The sequence below is a fragment of the Myotis daubentonii genome, chromosome 6, assembly GCF_963259705.1.
Source record: "Myotis daubentonii chromosome 6, mMyoDau2.1, whole genome shotgun sequence".
Lineage (NCBI taxonomy): Eukaryota > Metazoa > Chordata > Mammalia > Chiroptera > Vespertilionidae > Myotis > Myotis daubentonii.
The window spans coordinates 29,401,239-29,425,424 of record NC_081845.1 but is presented as its reverse complement, the minus strand read 5'-3'; the positions used below and the strand labels follow the sequence as shown (position 1 = coordinate 29,425,424).

The window sequence follows — 24,186 nt, the reverse complement described above, 5'->3', positions numbered from 1 at the left end:
AGCTGCACACTCTCCTTGCGCCCACAGCTAAAGTGTTATCTTCTGTGGCACAAGAAACTTCTCAGACTTCAGCCTTAATCTTCCCCAACTCCCCTCAATTGTCAGGCTTTGGATTTTGATAAGCAAAGCAAATCTTGAAGACATGTTTTAGGAGCTCCTATCATTTATGAATTGCATGACCCAATTGTAGACTTCAATAGACAAGAATTTGCCTCTTTGTTTTTTTGCAATTAGCTTATTCTTGAAACTAAAAGCCTGAGGTAAAAAGGAATTACTAAGAAGGTGAAAACATTGGTTAGAAGTTTAAAAAAACAGTCCTACTATAACTACAATTGATATGGTAGTACTTATTTTATTCCTGAAAACTGTTATTATATTAAATTGATGGTACATCTTATATCAATGGCACAATAGGAATGAGGGGATGAAGTTATTCAGAGTGAGTTTCCAGGCAACTTGGTATAACAGAATGGGTAGGAGGGTACAAGCTGGAATCAAATAACCTGAATGTAATTCTTGGTGTCTTCAAGCAATCTACCGATTTCCTATGCCTCAGTTTCCTCGTCTGTTAAACACTGGCTGTTTTGAGGATTAGAAGAGTTCACTCATGTAGAACATTAGTGTCTGGCACATAGTAAATGCTCAAGTAGCATTTGCTATTATGCGTTGGTTGTGGAAGGGAGGTATAGGAAGAGGTAAGGACAACTCAACTAACTTGCTAGATCTGCAGGTGAAATCATTGTGCCTTTCCACTGAAACACAGACATGGATAAAATGCAAGCCTGCTCTAATTTTTATCCTCTTGAGATCTAGTGAAATAGAAAGTAAAGTGTTCCCAGTTCCTTGCCAAAAAGGATAATTAAGGTTACAGTTTTTCACCACTCGGAGCAAAGTAAAGGGTGGAGGTGAGGGCCACACCTGTGGATTTCTAATCCAGCTAGAAGAGCAGAATCTGCATCCCTAGGTGATCTCTGGGATTCCCTCTACTATGAACTCCCTGGGGCAGATCCTGACTGTACCCAAGAGTCTGGCTGCCCAGGACAAGTGGACCACAAAATCTTTAAAAATATATAGCTTCAATCCCACCACAAATTTAAATTTACTGCTAGCACTGGTGCCTAACTCAAACTGCTGTTACAATGAAGTTATGTGGGAAAGCTTTATTTTTACAGCTTATACACTTCAGCTACTTGAGGGAACAGTCTGAGAATCAAAGGATATTTCATAACTAAGTGGTATTTGTGTGGGCTTCCTGGTGGAACTGACCTGTGGACCTTTTGCAAATGAAATGTTTCACATTATGGGCCCGAGCAGCAAGGTAGATAGATGGTGGTGATATTTCCTGAGGGAGAACAGGGAGGGAGGTGGGAGTCCGAATTTCAGTTTTCGATGTGTTACATATGAAATACCTATGAGAAATCCAAGTGGAGGTGTTAGGTAGGTCCAGAACACAAGGGACTTTTCTTAGGTGAAGCCATAAAACAGGAAAACCCCCTCCAGGAGAGGTTATAGAAAGTCCAGCATTGGTCCCAAGGTACCACAATATGTATAGGTTCATGGGAAAGAGTGGGTGAAGAAAATGGGAAAGAGCAGCCAGGAGAAAACCAGAGGCCAAGAAGGGAGAGTTCCAAGGAACAGGAGAGGCTAGCTAGGTCACCTGCTGCTCAGAGTCAAGGGACCGGAGGAGTAAAAGGTATCCATGGGACTGGCCAACATGGAGTCACTGTGACCCCTGGGCTGAATTGAACACAGTTTCAGTGGAGTGCTGAGCCAGGACTGTGATTAAGATTGGGTTAAAAAGTGAATGGATATATTCCTAGAAGTGGGGTCACTGAGTCAAATGGCAGTTCCATATTTAATTTTCTGAGGAAACTCCATACTGTTTGCCACAGTGGCTGTACCAGTCTGCATTCCCACCAGCAGTGTACAGGGCTCCTTCTCCACATCCTCTCCAGCACTTGTCATTTGTTGATTTGTTGATGGTAGACATTCTGATAGGTGTGAGGTAACACCTCATTATTGTTTTAATTTGCATCCCTTCGATGATCCATGACTTTGACCATTTTTCCATATGTCTCTTGGCCGTCTGTATGTACTCTTTGGAGAAGTATCTATTTAGGTCCTTTGCCCATTTAAGTTGCATGAGTTCCTTATATACTTTGGATATTAACCTCTTATCAGATGTATCATTGCCAAATATCTTCTCCCATTTTGTGGACTCCCTTTTCATTTATTTTGCTGTGCAGAAGCTTTTTATTTTGACGTAGTCCCATTTGTTCATTTTCTCCTTAGTTTCCTTTGCCTTAGGAGATGTACCTATAAACATATTGCTATGAGAGATGTCTGAGATTTTGCTGCCTATGGTTTCTTCTAGAATTTTTATGGTTTCATGACTTACATTTAAGTCTTTTATCCATTTTAAATTTATTCTTGTATATGGTGTAAGTTGGTGGTCTAGTTTCATTTTTTTGCATGTATCTGTTCAATTTTCCCAACACCATTTATTGAAAATATTCTCTTGACTCCATGAAACCTGAAGCATCAATCAGAAAGAACGTATGCACTATGTTCATAGAAGCACAATTTCCAATAGCTAAGATCTAGAAACAGCCCAAGTGCCCATCAGGAGATGAATAGATAAAAAAGCTGTGGTACATTTATACCATGGAAAACTATGCAGCAGTAAAAAAGAGGAATCTCTCACCCTTTGAGACAGCATGGAGGGACCTGGAGAGTATCACACTAAGTGAAATAAGTCAGTCAGAGAAAGACAAGTGTCACACGATTGCACTCATATGTGGAATCTAAGTAACAAAATAAACTAATGAATGGAATGGATCCAGAGACATGGAAGCATGGAACAGAGTGCGGAATGTCAGAGGGAAGGTGGGGGGAGGGTGGGTGGATGGGAGGTAATTAACCAAAGACCTTGTATGCATATATGCATAACCCATTGACACAGACAATAGGGTGCTGAAGGCCTGGGGCAGGGCAGGGGGCAGGGAGAAGGGATCAATGGAGGAACAAAGGGGACATCTGTAATATGTTCAACAATAAGGAATTTAAAAAAAAAAGAGTGAATGAAAGTTAGGCAGACAACTCTTTGGAAAAGCTTAGCCTGAAGGAAATAGGAGGGAAAAAATAGAGATAAGCGGTCTCTGTGAGAGAGAGGAATACTGAGAAATACAAATCTTGCCATACCAGAGGCTCATATTTTTCTAGTGTCAACTAAAACCATTCTGTGTTTTTCACAATAGTGATGTCATAATTCCCATCCTTGACTTCAAAAAAACTGGCCTAAAAAAAATCTTTATTCTCTTCAGTAGTAAGCTCATCATCTAACTACAGATTTAACTGTCAATATATGCAATTGACCAACCTCTTTCTGTGCTCCACCACATCTGGGGATGCACATCTCATCTAGAGTCTCCCATTGTCTCAAAAAGATATGCCCCCTTCCCCTTCCAAAAATAAGAATTTTCTCCGTTGGGTCCACTTTACTACCTCATTTCCTTTAATGGGACATTCAGATATACTCAAACCCATTTCTTCCTTTCCTGTCATCAGGAAACCATCTCATAGTCTCTGGCTTGGAGGCTTTCTCTTGGTGGTCCCCTGCCCAGGCCACTCTCCCCACCACTTCCATTTATCAAAAGCCTACCCTTTCTTTAAAGCTTATAATATCTGACCCAGGAAACTTTCCGGATCCTTCCAATTTGATATGATTTCCTAACATTTAAGCCTTTTTTTGCACTTCTTGTCAATCAGATTTATTTGAGAGACTGTCTTATCTTGCCAATTAGACTTTAAACTTAGTGGTTAGGGGGCTCATCTTACTCATTTTTGCATCCTTTGCATAACTAGATGCAGCAGGCACTCACCAAAGTTTTATTTAATTGGCTAAAAAGCAAATTGTAATGAATTCTTTAGATGAAATGAGCATTTTCCAGTTGTATGCATGTAGAATAAATAATAATACACTGGAAACTTAAGAATGCACTTAACTGGAGTACAGAAATGAGCTCATCTGAACCTCAGGGCACTGCCAAAAACTGCTTTTCTTTCCTGGAACAAGTATTTATTCCACTTTTTATTATGGTATGGAATATTTCAAATATACCTAAAAGTAGAAAGAATAGCATAATGAACCCCCATGAACCTATCATCCAGTTTCAACAACTCAGAACATTTTCCCAGTCTAATTTTAACTATTCATCAACCCCTCTCCCTTTTTCCCCCTGTAGTATTTTAAGGCAAACTGCTGACATCATATCATTTCACTTATATAGACCTCAGTAAATATCTCTACCATATGAGGTTTTGTTTTATAATTTAACCACATGTCACACGTAATGAAATTAATTCTAATTACTTAATATTATTTAATACCCAATCTTTGTTCGTATGGCCTCAATTTGTTGCAATCATCTTATCCAGAGAATGCCTGATTTAATAGTTACAGCCTATTTTGAAGTCATTTGTGCAAGGCACAAATTCTTGATTCTTTTAGCATGTGTTCTGGAAGAAGTTAAGGAGAAAGGAGATACTCAATTTCTGAATTACTTAGTTTCCTTGATTCATTTCCTTCCCTTCTCGGCTACTGCTGTTTTGGTTCTTTCTTATTATCATGTTTATAAAAAAATGGGAAGATAAAGAAGGTGTGGCAAAGGCTGCTTTGTCCCAGAATATCTCTTGTCCCCTTCTTCTGTAAGAATATAAGGACCGGCACAAGGCCAGACATTTAAAGATGACATATCCTGACTCTCTTGCAGTTAGACAGCAATAAGACCATGTAACTTTTTGAGCAAAGGTGATGGGTGCACTTTCTTGGTCATGCCTTTAACTGGAAAGACATCTGCCCTCTCCTCTCTTGTACCCTCTTCTTAAGGATTAAATGCAGATGTGGTGTGGTAAGACAACTGCCACCATGCAGATGAAGAACAATCCTAGAGGATCCAGAAGCAGCCCTCGTTGGCCTCAGGAAGAGCTGGCCTGCCAACCCCCAGACCACCGGCTTTAAAGTACTATTAGTTTGCTATCTGTTACAGCAACTGTTATGATATCTTAATTAAGACAGAAGGTAAAACTCAACCATGTCAGTATTATAATTTTCTAAAAATCTAATGGGAGTTTCTGTTCCCAACATCACAGATAATCAAATATTCTTTGCATATGTTTCCAATTATTACTGGCTATCATTCTGTCTTAGAGCATAATGATCAACTGATGTTAGTTAACTGAGTGTGTGCCACAAAAAGCAGCGAAGTGGAAAGCTTGGCTGGATTTGGTTCCAGGAAAACTTTTATTTGAATCCTTCCCCACTACTCCCTAGCTATGAAGATGTTATTAAATGTATGTGACACTTTAAAATCTGTAAAATGGGAATAACAGAGTTTCCTAGAAGGTTAATTATAGACAATATTAGTGTATATTAGAGGACTAAACACAGTACTTGGTACATAGAAGTATTCAGAAAAGGTTAATTCCATCTCCTTTGGTTCCATGTGCACATAAGTCACAAGGGTCTATGACATTTTCCAATCATCTACAATTTCTGTTGCCATTCAGGCCTCTAGCACCTGTCAAAACAGCAAAGTCACCACTGAACACTGATTAGGGGCCCTGAGGTTTACAATGCCAGTTTCTTTCTAAAGGCTATGAAAGAAGCTATAGGAAAAACTTGTGGATGGAAAGCATGGACTTTCCCCAAAAATTATATGTCCACTTTCAAGAAATATGGCCAAGCAGTACATTAGTTAGGGCAACACGAGGCAACATAGCACACGATCCTGACATCTCAGAGGGTCTGTCTCTTTTCCACAACAATAGATGGTCCTGATCAGCAGTGAGGCTCTGATCCACCCAGTTATTCAAGAGTCCAGAATGGCCGGCCAGCCTGGAAACAAGAGGTGGGAGGATTAAGTGGGAGGTATTTATGAGCCAGACCTGGAAGTGATTTCATAACTTCCACTCACATTCCAGTGTCACATGAGTCCTATGGTCAGAACAAATTGCAAGGGATGCTGGGAAGTACAGTTAGGCGAGTGCCCAGGAAGAAGAGAAATGAATGTGGGGACCAGCTAGCAGTATCTGCCATAAGCAGTTGGCGTGAGAGATGATTTACTGAACTATTTTATTTAGCTTCAACTTGGGCAGTGGAAGAATATACTTAGAAACACTTGCTCAAAAACTTCTATTAACAGTGTCTCACAAAAATCTTGGACAGGGACACCAACAAGGTGGTGACTGCAGCGGTAGAGGGTGGAGCTGGAAGAGGGCAGAGAAGGGATAAATGGTGATGGAAAAAATAAAATGAAATAAATCTTTCAATGATACAAAAAGTTTAGGAAAGATAATTTTTGAGAGAATTGATCAGAAAAACAATCCCAAATCCCTCAAAGTGACTTCAGTAAGTAATAGTGATTACTTTAAAATGTTAGTGGCAGAAAATGTAAGTTCTTTTAGTTAAAAAAAGAATCAGATTTGGGCCATTTTCCTCTAGGAAAAAATAAGGACTTTGTTTAACAAAGTATTTGAACTTTTAAGAAATTCTCAGGAGTCATTAACTTCAAGTCGTCTTTCCCTAAACAGTGATGTCCTAGTTACTAGATCAACAGTGCACAGGTGGCCCAGAAACCACACACATTCGTCACGGCCATCGTCAGAGTCTCAGATACATGGTGAACTCACTCAGAAGCTGCAGACTATTATGTTTCACTATAATGATATTTCCAGAAATAAAGAGAATTACACATTAATAAAGCAATGAAACTATGCAGGTAACCATGACGACTGCTGCAAATTCAATAACACTTTATACTCCTGAAGAGTTTTTCCTTCTCTCGCCACCTTTTTTTTTTAATTGCCAGAAAGATTAGAGAAATTATGAGAAAGAACTGAGAAGCATCTGTATCTCATCTGTACTCTCATACCTCCAAAGATGTCATGGGTAGGCTGAGCTCATTATAATACCAACTTCACAGCAACCTCTGAAAATGCCCTTCCTGGCTCCTACCTGCATATTTATTCTGAGAAACAGCCAATGCATGAAGCCCATAGACCAATGTCTTTAAATAACATTTGACCAGAGACTATTTTTCCAAGTCAAGTCTAATTTTATCTATTTTCTGAAATATACTTCTCCTTCTGAATCCTCACAAAAACAAATGGCTTTCTCTAACGACATGTCCACAGAAATTTCTGAAAGCTCTTACATATCAAATCAAATTTCAGAAGATTTTTTAAAAAGACATAATTGAAATCATGCAGTTTTCCAATTAATCAAATTGTGTTTTTGTTACTTTTTGTTTTTATTGCTTTGGACAAATGAGAAGTCAGAAATGGGAGGAATTATTTTAAAGTTTCTCAAGGAATGTGCAAAACAAGTAACTTCTTTTTACTATATTTCTGCATATCCTCCTGTGATTTATCCTTAGTATGTACAGATTGACACTCAGGTCAATATGGAAAAAAATTAAGTGGTAGAAAGAACACCAAAGGCCATTATCGTGTGGCTGGGGGAACTTCTGACCTTGCTAAGGACGTATGTTAGAAATAGCAAGTCATTCACTGGAGAAAACGGAGCTGAGGCCGGTAAGGGAAAACCATCTACCTCTAATGCTGTTTCTCAATCTGCCCTTGTTTCTGGCTTCAAAGATGAAACCATTCATCTTCCCTCATCTTAAAAATTGCCATATCAATGGGATCTTTTTAAAACTGTGTCTTGCTTTTTAGGTAGACTCCTCTTTTCTCTGTCGGTTTGTTCCCTTGTAGTCATTTTGCCACTCCTCAGCACTGTGTCAGCTGCTGACGTCTGTGGCCCAGGGTGTTACTGACCTGCCTTCTTCCCGAAGTGCCCCCCTCTCTCGGCTCCCTTTCTCTCTGAGCTATTCTTCAGCCCCTGTGGTGGTGTCTTCTCAGTTTTTCCTCGTTGTAGTGTGGGTGTTGACCAAAGCTCCATTCTCGGACTTCTTGTTTTCCATCCCAAATCCAGGCTGCCCCTGTCAATTCTTGTCCTTCCACCCTGAAGGAGGAAGCCTTCCAAAATGCTCATCTGACCCCCCTTTTCTTCTGTTTAAAATCCTTCAAAAACTTCCCCTCAAGGTATTGGAATCAAGTTCAGTGTCTGTGGCCAGCACACTGGGCATTTTGGGGCTGGCCATGGGGGACCTCCCAGTGTCCTTGCCTCCTTGCACATCTTTTGCTGTGGGACCACACTTCAGGTGGTTTGTCCAACATATGGTGGTATTTCCTGGCTGCATATGCTGTTCCTCCACCTGAGTCACCTTCTTCGGCCCCCCTAACCCCCCACCCCTGTCTCTCTAACATGTAAATCGAATTATCTTCCTCATGCAAAACTTTGCCATCCTTTTGTTTCCTTAAAGATAAAACCTACACTAGCTGTTGGTATGTGAGGCTCTCCCAGATCTGAGCCCCTTCTTGTTTCTCTAACTACAGCGTCAGCTATGCCCCACCTTTGACTCCATTTCCAGATATATCCAATTAGTTTGCATTCTCTAAATGCATCATGCATGGAAATTCTCCCCAAATCATTGCAACTGCTCTAGACTCCCAGTTTCAGCTCCTGAAAACTAGTTACCGGTGCTCTCCCCCACTTTTTGGAACTTTACATTTTCTCCCTTGACTGACTGTTTGTTTGTTTTTTAGAGGAACAATTTCAGTACCCAGAAAAGTCTTAGGCATAAGAGTATTAAGCAGTTATTTGTCAGGCAAATATCCATGAATGGGTTAATCTCTCACTATGCCTCCTTCCCATTCCCTGGATGAGGCTCACTTCCTGGGGATCACTCACAATGGAGGTCTCTCTCTTTCCAGTGTGAATAGCAGAGAGAACCTCATTTCTTCTTTTTCTGTTCCGGAGAGCTGCAGATGTGCCCTAAGAACTTTGGATGCTATCTCTGGTGGCAGTAATGATGGGAAGCGTGCTGGGGGCCATATGCCAAGAGGCAGAGGGGGTAGGGGGACCAAGCACACATTTCCCAGAGATCCCGGGTTAGTGTGGGCTGGGAGCCCACAGGAAAATAAGGGTGAGCCCAGAAGGATAAAGAAGACCTTTAGTTTTCTGTCCATACATTAAACTGTATAACTTGAAATTATCCAAACAATATGTGGATTAAAGAAATTTCTAAGTATAGCCCTCTCTCCCCCAAAGCTATGATATCCTGATGAGAGAATGTCTCATATATATAAAAATATTCATTTGCATGTGACTTCTACCTTCTGTTCAATGGAGCAGGGGAAGGGGAGGAAAAATAATTTCCTTATAAATCACTTGCAATTCGTCCCAACCCTCTTCTGCATCTTACTGATCATAACAGAAGCTATTTGTTTCTCTTAATCTTTTTTCTTTCGCTAATAGTTTCTTCCATCTATTGCTGAGTTACCAGAAAAAAGGTTATCTCCTCACTTTCCCTGTTAACCACTTAGGTTCTTTTACCCTCAGTTGCTCCTTTTGTGAAATGGGAATAATAATAGGGTTGTGAGGGCTGAGTGGACAATATCTATACAGTGCTTACCACAGCAAGAGGGAGAAGAGTGATATTTGCTAGCTGTGCTCATGGTCCTTTACATTCCATTTATGAATGATAGAAGGAAATGCAAGAGATGAATCTCCGTTAAGGAAAAGGAAAGTAGTAAGTCTTATGATGACGTTAAAATATAAAGCTGGAGCCAACAACGTCTTGGTCCTCTTTAAAGGAACCAGAACTATCCTTCAGAATTGCTGAAGTCACTCAGTTAACAACCTTATTGCTCACTCTCTAGTGCAAGGCCCTGTTCTAGGTCAACTGGAGGGCACAGAAAGAGACCATCAAAGAATTCCTGAAGTCTTGGCTATTTCTTTTCTATTTATGTAACGTGTATTCAATTTCTCAAAAGGGCAAAGAAACTTGCAATGAAATGCTCAGGGTAGTAAATATCAACACACACACACAAAAAAAACAGACAAAAATATAGGGTGGGAAAAAAGGAGAGGACACTGCACTAGGAGTCTCAGGTGAGCTGGCTATGGTGTGAGAGAAATCAGTGGCATCAGAACAGAGGCTGAAACAGCTTGCATTGGTGAAAGGAAGACCAGCATCAAGAGAGGAAGCCTTTTTTCCATTACTAAGTTGGAGGTACAGATTAGTGCATTGACACTTATACAAAAACTAGAGGCTCGATTCACGGAATCTCTGCAAGGGGCTCGGCCTTCACAGCCCCAGCTGGCCCTCACAGCCCCGGCTGGCCCTTGCAGCTCCCTGCATCCTCGGCTGGCCCTTTCAGCCCGTTGCAACCTTGGCTGGCTCTCGCAGCCCCTCGCAGCTCCAGCTGGCCCTCACAGTCCCGGCTTCGTCTGGAAGGTCGTCTGGAAGGATGTCTGGAAGGTGGTTCAGCTGTTCGGTCTAATTAGCATATTAGCTCTTTATCATATAAGATACTGAGTAAAATAATAAGAGCTCTGTCCAGAGTGGTTTTGCAGAACAGGCAGCTTGGGTGGGCAGAGAGTGCCTGGAGTCGGACAGGCTTGGTTCGCATCTGACTCTGCTGCAGAGTGTCTTCCCATCTGTGAAGGTCTCTGAGTCTCAGCTCCTCTTCTGAGAAATGGTGATAAAGATCTTGATGCCCAGGGTTACTCAGGATTAAATGAGAGAGTCGAAAGTAAGTGGCTGCCCCACGGCAGGTATTTAACAAAGATTTAGTTCCTCTCTATCCCCAGGTACAGCCTATGAGAAGCATCATTATTTCCTGTAAATAGGTATCCATTTCAATAGTCATATAATTTTTTTCATAAAAATGGATGAATCATAGGTCATCTATCAGTACAATTATTTGGCTGTCTCATCTGCTGGATTATAAGCTCCACAAGGAGAGGGGTCTTTCCTGCTTTCCTTCTGGCACAAGTGGTAAGAAGCATGTCACACACAGTGTGTGATTCATCGATTTCTGTTGTAGAAAGGAACGGTTTTTATTGAGGATTTATTAATATGGTCTAAGTGTGTTGCTTTTTGGTGCTCAGCCTAAAACATACACGTGGCTGCAGAGACCCTCAAGAAAGAATGGCTTTTGCTCCATTGACTGGCACTCTCAAATATCAACATTAGATGTTTGAACATCTGCAGGCTCCTCAAATTAAATCTGCTTTCCCTCCAGGACCAGCATTTAAGTGAAAAGTTTTAAGCTATTCCAAAATGGATTTTATTTCTTTTATGTTCTTTAGCTCTACAAGTTTTTAATATTATAGTGTACTATTTATCACTGTAAATGCACAATCTTTCAACTTCAAAACAGAATGAGCAGAGTTTATGAGGTTGCCTCAAAAATTAATTACCACTTACAAAACAAAATTTCTGTGGGGAAATATGTTCCCAGTTTCCAATGACTGGCTCATAAACTTCTGAAATCCAAGCCCATTTGTATTTCAAGGTTGTCTATAACATATCCATGAGATACCATGAACGTCTTATCTTTATAATGTCATTAAGTTAAAAAATGTAATCTAAAGTAAAATAATTTGTGCCTTTGCTCCCTCTTTTCTTCATCCCCTTTTTTCCTTCCTCCTTTTTTCTCCTTCCTTCCTTATCTCCTTCCTTTCCTTCCTTTCTTTTCCCTTCCCATGTTTTTCAAATGCAGTTTAAAAAAATCCCCTACATTCCAAGCTGCATTGGTGGGGAAAAAAACCTACAAAAAAGTGTTAATATTATGACTCACCTCACTGTAATTCTGTTTATAGGATTTATGGAAAAGTAATGAGATCCAAGAAAATAAAATAAAACTTAAAAAATCCCACCAACAAGCAAAAAATCCTTTCTGTAGGAAATAGAGTTATATAAAAGTTTTATATTTTGTCCCATATAACTCAGAGGAAACTCATATCTCCTGTTAATTGCCATCTCTAATTAGTTACAGACAATTTAACTCCATAAATATTTTCAAGGATTAATAATAATTGACACATGCATTATGCTTTAAATCTCCTAAGAAATGTTAATATTGATTCATTTTTCCTAGAATCCTGGCATGGTGCCAGTATTTTATCCCAGCAGAAACCAAGGCAGAGATGCCACCTTGTAATCAGCTCATTATGGTTAAGTTAACCTGGTTATGCACATTTAGCCAGGTTTGTCTGTGTGCCATATCCTCCATTCAGCTCAGCTCCAGCCATCAACCAAGGTGACTTTCCTCTTGTGTTCTTCCATTGACTCCAAAGAAGCCTAGAGACAAATTTGAGGGTTCTCAAACTTAGCTATGCCTCAGAACTATGTAAGGAAGCATTAAAAAGTACTCATGGTGCATGAGTCCCATCCCAGACTGAACCAATCAGAACCTTTAAGACCTGGGCCCAGCAGGGTTGACCAACATAAGTACAACTTTCATGGCATGGAAGAGGAAGGCATTCTGCAGACTTCTACAAGTGGAGTTGTTCTTGAAGGAAAAGAGGAGTTTCAATGGGGATCTGTGATGGTTAATTTTACACATCAACTTCACTGGTCCATGGGGTGCCCAGGCATTTGCTTAAACATTATTCTGGGTATGACTATGAGGGTGATTCTGGATGAGATTAACATCTGGATCAGTAGGCTGAATGAAGCAGATTGCTCTTGCCAATGGGGGTGGGCCTCATGCAATCCATCAAAGGCCTAAATAGGAAGAAAGGCTGACTCAGGGAGTATTTGCTGACTTTTTTCTCTACCTGACTTTTTAAAGCTGGGACATCACTGTCCTCCTGACATTGGTCTTAAGAGTTAGACTAGAACCTAGTACATTGCCTCTTCTGGTTCTCAGGTTTTCAACTTGGACAAAAACCTGAGAACCTGGTTTCTGATGGACTCTCCAGGTGTCTCCTAGGATCACATGAGCCAATTACTTATTATAGACACATGTCCTATTGATTCTAATTCTCTGGAGAATCCTGACTAATACAAGATCATATTTCTTTCAATCGTGTATTCTAGTATAAATATATATGCAGGTACAAAGAAAATGTCAGATATTTTGCAATGAAAGCAAAGAAGGCCTCTGTTCAATTGGGGGAAGCTCTGGGAGGATTCAGAATAAAGCTTCTCATAAGACAACATCTTCCATTCTATTCACATACACATAAAGAATCTCATATGATTCTAAAATTTAAGAATGGTGAAACTGTGAATACAGCTTAAAGGCAAACATATTGTCTGACTATACTGAATAATGATAAGCTCTCTACTTCATATCTGAAATGTTCACTGAAAAGAGAAATAAAAATTATCACCAGGAGGAGGAAGGAAGTGCTCAGTGCTGAAATTAGCAGAAGGGCAAGGACAAAGGATTCTCAGGGGTTAAATCTCGTTGGCCTGGGGCTTCTCTTTTCATACTGGACCTTGATTCCCATGATCTACGATATTAAGTACCGGAAGTCATCGTGTACCTGATGGTTGATATTCCCTGCTACATTTCTCTCTCTTTTTCTCACCCCTTCTTCAGTGTCATCCTTTATTTAAGAAGTTGAGAAGTGTTTTAGAAAGTACATTAAAAATTAGGCATATTAATATGAGAGCTCTAAATTAAAAATGAGGGCTATTTGGGAAAACATGTTCTCCACTTAAAAACATTTAAAAGTGAAAAAATAGGGTATGTGCTATAATTTAAAGCAAATCACCCTAAATATAGATAGATCAAGAAAATAAGGTAATATAATGGAAACTTTCTGAGTTTCCTATGTCAGAACCATTCGAGCAATACCAAAAACAGGCAACCAGGGGAAAGAATTCATAAGCAAATAATTTAGCATATGATATTTAGCATCACCAAGCTTGACTTCAATATAAATTATTCTACAAAAAAACTGTTTTGCAAATGTGTCATTGGTTTTAATATGTTACTGTATAAAATATGAACAGTTTTGCAACAATTACATTCTGTAATTTAGATTTTTAGCTTAGTTGCAAGGCTTACTTATGTAACTCTACAAAATGATGAGTCTGGAAGGCTTGCGCTTATAAGGAAAAAATGCCTTCATTTTAGTGATTCCAGTATAAACTTACAGAAGTATCAAATTACTTATTGAAAAATCCAGATGAAGTAAGAAGGAATGTTCTGGGAAGTTGCTGTTGACAGTATGTTGCCCTGATCTTATAGATGTGTATTTCCCAAGATTGCTTAGTGAGGATTATCAGCATTTTAAAAATAAGAATGGCCAGAGGTCTTCTACAGTCTGCTTGGAATGCTCAAGAAGGGCTGAGTGTCTTCTTCTTCTTCTTCTTCTTCTTTTTTTAAAAGAAGTATTGAGTCTAACTTTGTATAAAAACCTGAGAGTGAGCTTAAGATAATTAAGAATAAATTCAGAGAGAACGACTTGCTCCCCAGTATTCTTCCAACACCCCACCTTGACTGCTCTGACCTTAGCCTGCCTTAGCCTCCTCAAGGGAATGGCAGCAAGGTCACAGGGAGGGAAGCAGAGGGGGACGTTCCAAAGTCACGTCAATCCAGGAGACTGATCACTGACTACCACTAAGGTTAAAGCACAGCTCTATTATCCAGATCCTAAAATGTCAGCCAACGTCACCAGCATGAGAAGTGCAACTGAAAGGAGACATTGTGCACCAACACAAACACGTCCAGCATCTGGTTTTCCAGTATCTGGAAAACCATATAGCAACAACTGCTATCAACATCAGTGAGCATTTTTTCAACTACCACAGGTTACCATATGGGTGTGCAATGCTCCTCTCTTGGAGCCTAAGTCTGGTGAGATGGAATCACATCAACTGGGCAGTTTACAGGTGCAGAGAGGTACTTCTCCGTACCATCTTCTCTTTTTCCACTAACTACACCTTTACCCTTTGGGCATCTTCTGTTCTTTCAGCAAAAATTTGAAAAGAAAACACCTAAAAGAAACAACGGTGGAATGCCAATTTTCTCCATTACCTAATTTTTCCAACCTGTTACAAAGTGCACTAAAATTAAGAGGGAGCATCATTCTTTGTGTATGTTAAACATCTTGGTAAACCAAACACCACATTGAGAGGCTGAGCTTTGACAATGCTGCGCATACCCTTCTGTAAGTTGCTTGTGAAATGTCACTTCTTGAAGGGCCATATTTCATTAACTTGGCAACACTCTGTTTCAAGGTCATTTCCAAGTGCTTGTCTTGTGCAGAGCAGCATGCGTGGAGCAGCACTAGCATGGCACCAGGTCAATCCATTAGTCATTGCTGGAGCGAGCTTTCTGTGGAGAGGCAGGCTGCTTCAAAGTCAGATGGGCTTTGGAGAAGCATGCCAAGAAAACTTTAAGATTTGAAATGTCACAGAAGAGGTCAAAACCTCTTTTAATTGCCTACTATCCATGCAGAAGGTTGCTTTTCATATTTTATGCAAATATTACATATCTGTCCTGTGTGAAAACCAGCTTTAAAAATGTGGTGAGTTTGTGCATATGTCTTCAATTGAGTGTAATGCTGAGTGCCAAACTTCAACCAAGCTGATCAGACTGTAGGTCTCTGTGTAAAAGCCTAAAGTGGTGGAATCTAGTTGCTATAGCTGCAAATTAAACAAATAAATGAGACACCATGGAATGCAGCAAAATATCTGTGGTTTGATTAGTTCATATTTGCCATATGTGTGAATATTAGCAGTCAAATTCAGATTTTAAGCAACATTCTTTTGGTAGGTGCAACTGGGGGGAAATACTTAAAAATAAGTAAGAAGATTTGAATTATATGTCCAAGGATAACTATCTTACATTTTATATAAATCTTTAAGAAAGTTCATTAATTTTTCACTTTAAGGGTATATACAAATTCAGTGTTGCTAAAAATATAGGATTTCCACCAGTGCATTTTTCCTTCAAGTTTTAGACAGGGTTTAACACTGACCTGTTATTTGTTATATGATAATAAGTGAAAATAATTAGCTATAGGGAACCTTCCATCTCATCTTATATAATCTTGTCCTATGCTATTCTATCCTATTTTTGAGGACTTATATTTATTAGGCTTACTATATGGCAGGCATTGTGCTGTGTACCTCCATGGCCAACCTCATGAATTCCCACAACAAAGTGAAACCAGAGAACACTTGAGAAATCAGTAGGCTCAGTCCCTCTTTCTAGGTGACTCACATGTCTGCATCTATTAGAAGCACAACATCCAGAAACAGAGTGGGTCTTTTTGGGTTAATCTGGTGTGAGAAAGAGAATGGAGCAAAAAAGACAATCTGTTGTGTGTGTGGTGATGGCAGCCGGGTGGGTATAGAAATAATGTTTACTAACATCAATCTTCTTATCCTACTCATACAGATAACAGCAATGTAAGCAGCAGCACATGGATATATAGGATTATTAGATATATTATCAGGTCACAAAAATTAATGCATTTGATAAGGATAAGAGGGGTTTTATTAAGGGGAAACATTTCCACCCATTGGCTAATCCTTGCATCTTTAAAGTACATCTTCATTGGATTAAGTGCAGGCTCATTCTCTGGGTATGGTAAAACAATAGGAAATAATCATTCTTGCTTAGATGAAAAGGAAAATAATCTATAATGCCAGGAATATTGATTAGTGTCCTAAGGAAATATGTTTGGTGAAATATAATGATAATTCATGTTTAAAGACTTCTCTTTAACTAGATGTTAACAAAGTTCCATGGAGGCAGGTCATTGGCATTCTGCTCCCAACTTGTCCACTTCAAAGCCATGTGAACTTAGACAAATTACTATGCTGGACATTTGGAGGCCAACAGATGTAGCTCTGCTATTCAAAAGGGAAGACTGATCCTGAAAATTATAAGCCAATGAGCTTGACAAGAATGCTATAAGGTTCTAGAATAGGCTACTGAAGGACTAGGGCATGAAATTTAGAAAATTAAACAGTGACTATAGGTACCAGCCTAAGTTCACTTAGAGAAAATATAATTTTATTTCCTTTTCAGAAAGTGTCACAGCTAAGTGTTCCAGCCTGAGAGATTAAGGAAATGTGATAGAAATTCATTCACTTCATCATTTATTCATTCATTCACTCTTTCAAAAAACATTTTCTGAGACCTGCTATGTGCCAGGCGCACTGAGTCAGATGATGGGAATATGATGAGAAGACCAAACTCTTGCCCCCAAAGAACATCTATTCCAGAGAAATGTGCCAACAAACTGCAAGTACAGTGCAAGGGATACTATATCAGAGGTTCATTTTGGGTGAAGAGGCTCAATAACAAGAGACAGTTCTATGATGTAAGGAGAGGACTGATGCATGAGTGCACTCAGAATAAGTAGCGTTTTGACAGGGAAATGAGGACTGGGTGGACACTCGGTTCTGGAATGTCCTGGAGGGCAGCTTGGAGGGGCCTTGACAGGTCTGGCTGGAGTTCTGTTTTAGCCACAGGTTAGCAGATGGGGATCCTGGAGACATCCCGGAGCAGCCTCACCTTTAGAAGAGGTACAAATGGGCTCAGGGAAGTAAGCCAGTATCCTTAAGGGGCCAGGCAGTTTGGAGACAAATTCGTTAGCTTAGATTCAGAATCAAATAGAAAAAAAATTGGGTTGGACATTTTCTAGTGGATTGCTTTCCTTGCTTCTCTTTAGCTGACCATTTTTCTACATAACTTAAAAGAAGCATGCAGATAAGAGGAGGATGCAGGAACCATCAACCCACTCTTGTTATCTCCATGATCCGGAGCCAATGTAAGGATTTGGAACAAAAATTTTGGACTCAGAAGTTTCTTTTCCCACTTTAGCTAAGCATGACCAACACAATGCCCCCTCAGGAAATATATATATCCCAGCCAACTTGGGGAAAGCAACACCTCTCTTTCATAGGTAAGTTTTGTCCCTAGGGCACCATTCACTTGTTGCCAACTCCCAGCCTCTACCCTTTTTTCGTACAAGATCCCTTATCACAGAACTGTCTCTAAACTATGGATACTTAATTATTGTCCTGTTTCTCCATCCTGAAAAATGGAAATTGTTTTTATTTTCATTACAGTCGCCCACCTGGCCCTGCTGCCACCACATATATCATCTTTATCTAAATACTTGTTTTGACCTTCAGACTCAAACACTTCTTTCCAAGCATGGCTACAACGTGGTTAAAATGTACTGCCCTGAAAAATCAATTGTTTTCTTACTGACTTAACCCAGAGTGTAACATCCAAAGTATCTTCAACTCAATGGCACAAACTTTGGCACCTCAATTCGAAACAAATAAAACATGATTTTATTAAATCCCAATAAATCCATTCAGTTTTCCTCAAGTTCTTAGTACTGTGCCTTCCCCAGAGCTGATCCTCTGTTCACATTGAGTTGAACAAGATGGGATTTGCTAGATATACATATAAGGGTCTTACATTTTGTGTATAAAAATGAAAATAAAAACAACTTTAAGTTTTAGCTTAACCATGCAATGATCAGGTAAGAATCATGTGGAAGTTTTCATGTAGAGTATCGTAGAACTACCAAAAATGTTAAAGCTTGGACAATACTAACAAGCAAGGACAATGGCTAAATCACTTTGCTGTGCACCTGTCAAATCCTATGAAACTGTAAATGAATCTAGACAAGCCTGGTGGATGAGCATGATGGTGAATGGCCTGTATATAATTTCTTCAATAAATATTTGCTGACTATGCACTAAATGCCAGACATTATGCTAGGTTCTGGAGAAAAAGATGAAGAAAACCCACAAACAGTTGCGGCCCTTTATGGCCTCATAGGCCATTGGAAGAATAAACATGTAAATAAACAGTAACCAAACAATGTGATAAGAGAAATCATAGGTGTATGAACAAGGTGTTCTGGGTGCACTGAGAAGGCACTCAGATGCCTAGAAGACTGAGGATGGCTGATGTCTAAGAAAGGAATGTAGCAAGAAATCATCAGAACATCGGATTTTCTAGAAAGGTAACTGAGGCAGCAATGTGGAGAAAGATGTGGTGAGGAGACAGACAGTGAGGAGGCAGAGAGATGGGAGGTAAGCCTGTTGCCTCTGCTCAGTTGAGAGATAGTGACACCTAGGACAAAAGAAGGGATGGTGGAGGTGAGGAGGCTTAGGCAGACATTGGAGCTACTTTGGAGCTACATCTGATAAGAATCGTTAACTGTGGGGGATGTGGTAGGAAGAGGAGCTTGTAGATGCATCCTGCCATTACTAAGATGGCAACATGAGAGGAGTAATGAGATTTAGAGGAGGAGTTAATGTAATGAGTTAGTTTCAATATGTTCATTTCAAGGTTGTGTCAAATGCAGAGTGTGATGCTCCTTGGGAAGGTGGACCAGGAGGTACAGACTCAGGAATGACCCAGGTATGGCAGAGAGTGAAGTCATGAGGGAGAGTTCTCTTGGAAGAGAACATGAGAACAAAGAGGACTGGAGTTTGAATCCTGCAGAACAGATGAAGGGACTGGGCAGATTGAAACTTGAACAGAAGACTCAGTTCCTTGCAACAGTCTATCTTATAGCTGAAGACTCATGGTTGTGGCCACTGCGGAAGCTCCATCACTGGAGATGCTCAGGCAGGAAGTGAAAGGGAATTTGCCAGGATGCTGTTCAGGTGATTAAAGTGTCACATGGCATATGGATAAGATGATCTAGAATCACTTCTCAAGTTTAAGGTTCTGGAATTCTGTGCTCCCATGATAGAAAATGCAGCTTCTTTCCACTTCACTTTCCTTGGCAGCTGTCACTGATGCTTGCTGAGGCTGAAGCTTCAATTAAAAGGGAACTGGAAAGGATAAAGGAATAGACTTCTGCCAAGGAGTTGGGTCTGTGGCTAATGAATGATCTGTCTGTGGTAGTGAAGAAGGAAGCCAGTTCCTAAGACAATACCTTCCTCCCTGCTCCACCCCCTCCCTGACTAAGGGCAAATGAATGAGAAACATATGAATTAAGTTTACTTTGAAATATCGATGGATTTAAGGATTAGGGGTAAAAGACTTGAATAAACCACACTTTGGGTTTTGCTGACCCGAAAACATCTGACTATGACTTACAGACCTTTTGATGAACTCACACAACTGCTGGGCCTGCTCATCTATTAAATGTAGCAAGAAAAAGGGCAGAGTATAAACCAAATATTATTAGCCTTGAATTTTACCCTTGCATAAAAAAGTAGTTCTACAAAGGAATTTGTTAAGCCAGGAAATTGCTTTAAAAAGCCACTGACTCTTACCCTAGAGGAAAAATAACTAATACCCAGATGAAATAATCAATATGGAAGAGCTTTTCAATAAATTTGATCCAGGCTATTATATAACTGGCCTGTAGCTCGTTTTGGGGCACTCATGTTGTGTTCTTTATTCATCTATTCAGCCCTTCTCAAGCAGTAATAATAACATGACATGTACCAACCAATAAGACCTTCTGAGAGGGGGGAAGCAAGCCATACATGCAGGATTTAGCTGCAGTGCAGCTGGGATTGAAGAGTGAAGTAAAATACAAGTAAGGACAGAAGTGAATGGTTTGGGTTATATTTTCTGTCAATTATTAGGAAAAGAAAAGATAAAAAGTGGAGGAGAAGAGAACAAGAGAAAGCATGGACATGCAATATTGTAACAAATATTCATTGATTGCCCATTATGTGGAGACACTGTTCTAAGTGCTTGGGATAACTCAGTAAACCAAAGATCTCTCCTTATGGAAATTATATTCTAGCACAGGAAGATGGACAATAAGGCACAAATACAACATATAAGTAAAATCATGTAATATGTCAAGGATGATAGGTGCCATGAGAGGGATAAAGAGCAGGATAAGGAACTCTGGGGGGGGAGGGCGTTGGGGGTTGTTGTAGTGCTTAATGGGCTGAGAAGGTGATTTTGAGCAAAGACTTCAAGGAGGTGAAGGAGTAAGCCAAGCAGATTTCTAGGGGACAGCATTCCAAAGCAGGAGGGTACTTGATGTGTCTAAGAAACAGTAAGGAGGCCAGCTCAATCAACTAACATCTATCTATATATATAAAAACCCAAGAGACCTTTCAACCATTCAACTGGTTGCTATGATGCACACTCACCACCAGGGGGCAGATGCTCAATGCAGGAGCTGCCCCCTCGTGGTCAGTGCGCTCCCATAGCAGGAGTGCCACTCAGCTGACCAACAGGTGCCAAACATTGGGCTCACGGCTGGCGAGCGCAGCTGCAGTGGCGCAAGCCTCTCCCACAGACACTCCCCCTGCGTGTCCCTCCTCAACCCAGACCAGGATCATGAGGCATTGAGACTGACTGGGTGAGAGCCTGTGGCTGCTTCTCGGTCATAGGCACACCAGTATCACCCTGGGATGGGCACATGGAGACCGCAGCAGAGCATCAGTGAGCCTACCGAGTGGCGGTGGCAGGTGCAGCAGGGCCGGGATAAGTGGGAGCATAGTGGTGCCCGGCCCGGCTTGGGGCTCCTCCTAGGCCGCCTGCCATTTCATGCACTACTACATTCCTTGGGGGATGATGGACTGTAGGTTTCAGCCTGATCCCTGCAGTCCATGCTGAGGGACTCCACTGGTGCATGAATCTGTGCACCGTGCCTCTAGTTGATTTATAAAATAGTTACTGAGTACCTATAATATGCTGAGCACTATACCAAGCACTGCAGGGGAAAAAAAGTTAATCTCCAAACTTCAAAGAGTCTGTATGTCTTAGCCATTGTGCCTTCTTTAACCTAGGACATTTTAAACTTTCCTTCCCCCAATTGTCTTCCCATCTCCTTACTTGATATCCCTCCTTCCTGCAGCCATCTCTCTTTTCACCCATGACATTACCACATTTTCTTTTCTCCTCTCTTTCCCTTTCCCCATCTTAGCCTCTCTCTAAGTCTTATTTCTCTCACCAATTCTCTGGATTTCTCTTGCATCTTTCAGGTGTTTTTCTTTATCTCTTATTTCCTGTATTTAAAAACAATATGTCTAGGTGTAGATTTTTTGGTATTTATCTGACTTGGTGTTTCCTGAGCTTCCTGACTCTGTGGTTTGCTGTCTGACAATCTGGGGGAAATTCTCAGTCTTATTTTTTTGGTTCCTTCCTTTTTCTTCTCCTCCTGGTAATCTCATCATGCATGTATTACACTTTTTTTGTAGTTGGCCCACAGTCCTTGCATATTCTGGTCTATTTTTTTTCAGTGTTTGTTCTCTTTATTTTTTAGTTTTCCAAGGATTCTATTGACACATCCTCTAGCACAGCAACTTAGACTGTGGTTAGCTTCACCTGAGGGCAGACCTTGTTAAAAACAGGATGCTCCAGTGTATTTAAAATGATTGCTTTTCCCCTGCCAGTGCTGGAAGCAGGAGATTTTTCTCAGATATTTACTATGGGAACCCAGTCGAGCTCCTGGAGGTAAATCTCACAATATCTGGGGATCCCTAAGACTAGATTCCCCTGGAATTTTTTAATTCTCACTCATGAATATCTGCTCCAGTACTTTATTATTCTTTACATATGCCTATCTGTCTTTCCAATCTTTGAGTTTTCCCTGTGTCCTCCCCCTCTTAAGGATGCAAGAAGAGATGTTGATTTTTCTTTTTCCAGCTTTTGACTTGTTAGGATGAAGATGCAACTTCTATGCATTTTATGTGTGAATCTGGAAAACTCTCTTGGTCTCTCTACCTCATAAACTGTTCAAAGTTTTCTCAAACATCAGTTTAAAAAATATATTTTCTCCAATGTACAATATTTTTGTTAGAAATAAATAAACAGTAAAAATGGCAACAGTTAAAATTAAATATCTTAAAGCCCATTACTGACTTTAATAGAATAATCAAAACTTCATGTCAAAATTTAGATCAGCAAAATCTGACAGTAGAATTGGACTTGGTAGAACTAATGATCACAAGTAAAATTTTGCAATGGAAGAAGCTATGATCGGTAGAATTAAATATGAAAAAAACACAAAACCTTACACCCAAGAACAGTATGCATCATTGCTGACAGTGTCTACCTCACTGTGGACATTAACTCTCCTTTATCCTGGCTCTTGGGGTCTTATTTGTTTTCTTTGGGAGGTCCACTGGGAGTCTTAGAAAGAGGTTCCCAAGAAATTTCTGACCTCTGTTCCAGTCTGAACTTTTATTTTTAAAAATTTCCAGATATCTTCTAGCTACTTTAGAATATATTGGGAAAACTGAGAAAGGTCAGTCTTTTCATTCGGAATGTTTACAATGGTCTTCTCTCAACCAACAGCTTCTTTTGTAAAATATCAGAGTGGTACAGGCTCTATGGTACTGAAATGTATAATCTGCGTATCCTTGAACTGGAAGTTTACCAAAAGAATAATGTCAAAGCCAAGTTCCTGCAAAACCAATGATCATACAAGCAGCATTTAATGCCTTTTCTTCTGGGAAAGACAGATGTACAAAAACTTCAGTAATTATCAAATGTCAAAATAATACTGAACAGAATAAATAGTTGCCTAAATTAACGTTCTCTTGAGGATCAGTTACGTATAACAAGAACAACTGACAAATCAAGCATGAAGAGAGGTGGGGTGCTTTTTCCCCCTCTCCTTATAAATTATATGGGGAATGAACAACTCCTGCTGTGATTATAAGAATATCTAGGTCATGTCTGCTGAAAGATCTGTGGTAATAATAATAATAATATCCTAACCTTCCACAGTGCTTGGCAATCTCAAAGCACTGCATAAACATTAATTAGGTCTTCAGTAAGCAGAGACACTGTCTCGTTGTTGTTTTTTTCCTGTTACAGCATTAGTGAGAGTCTGCAATCATACCAGAGTTTAAATATTTATTTATTTATTGCTTTTAATGTATGTTTACTCCATGGGCAATGCTGTAAAACTATAATCAGCAGAAGAGAAAGGTTCAGGGTTCTATTTTTGCAACAAGCCAGAACAAAAATTACTGCTTCTCCTTGTCAGAGTGAATGCAGCCTGTTGGGATATTCTATTTTCCTACTTACCTTCCTCTACTTCACACGTGCCATTTCCATCCTCTAAAACTGCAAGTGTTTTTCTCATCCTGTAACCACCCAGAACATAGCAGGGTGCTTTGCACAGCATAGGTATTTAATAAATACCTGGGGGGGGGGGGGAGTGCAGACCCTCCCTGCCAGCCCCACATTGCAGCCCTGCAGAACCTTCACACAACTGTCCATGACCATTCTCATTACAATTAAGAAACTGATTTATTTGCTGATATCATCTCTGTTTTTCTTTTGTCTGGTCATCAGTGGACCGAGGATAGAAAGGTGGTAGAAGGATATAAATGTAAACCTGACATT

At 40.0% G+C, this 24,186-nt stretch overlaps 1 protein-coding gene across 10 annotated transcripts in view; it reads right to left on the bottom strand.

Annotated features, from left to right (window-relative positions):
* Window positions 1-24,186, bottom strand: part of AIG1 (androgen induced 1) — a 192,719-nt gene that overhangs the window by 99,089 nt on the left and 69,444 nt on the right. The window contains exon 4 of one of the 10 annotated variants that reach the window (XM_059700545.1): window positions 10,615-10,633. The exons of 7 other annotated variants lie outside the window; for them this stretch is intronic. In XM_059700545.1, coding sequence (XP_059556528.1) covers window positions 10,631-10,633 — 3 coding nt within the window. In that variant the 3' untranslated portion in view covers window positions 10,615-10,630. Of the gene's footprint in view, window positions 1-10,614; window positions 10,634-11,996; window positions 12,213-14,913; window positions 15,240-24,186 lie in introns of those variants that run through there. 2 more of the 10 variants (XM_059700543.1, XM_059700544.1) reach the window with 2 other exon arrangements.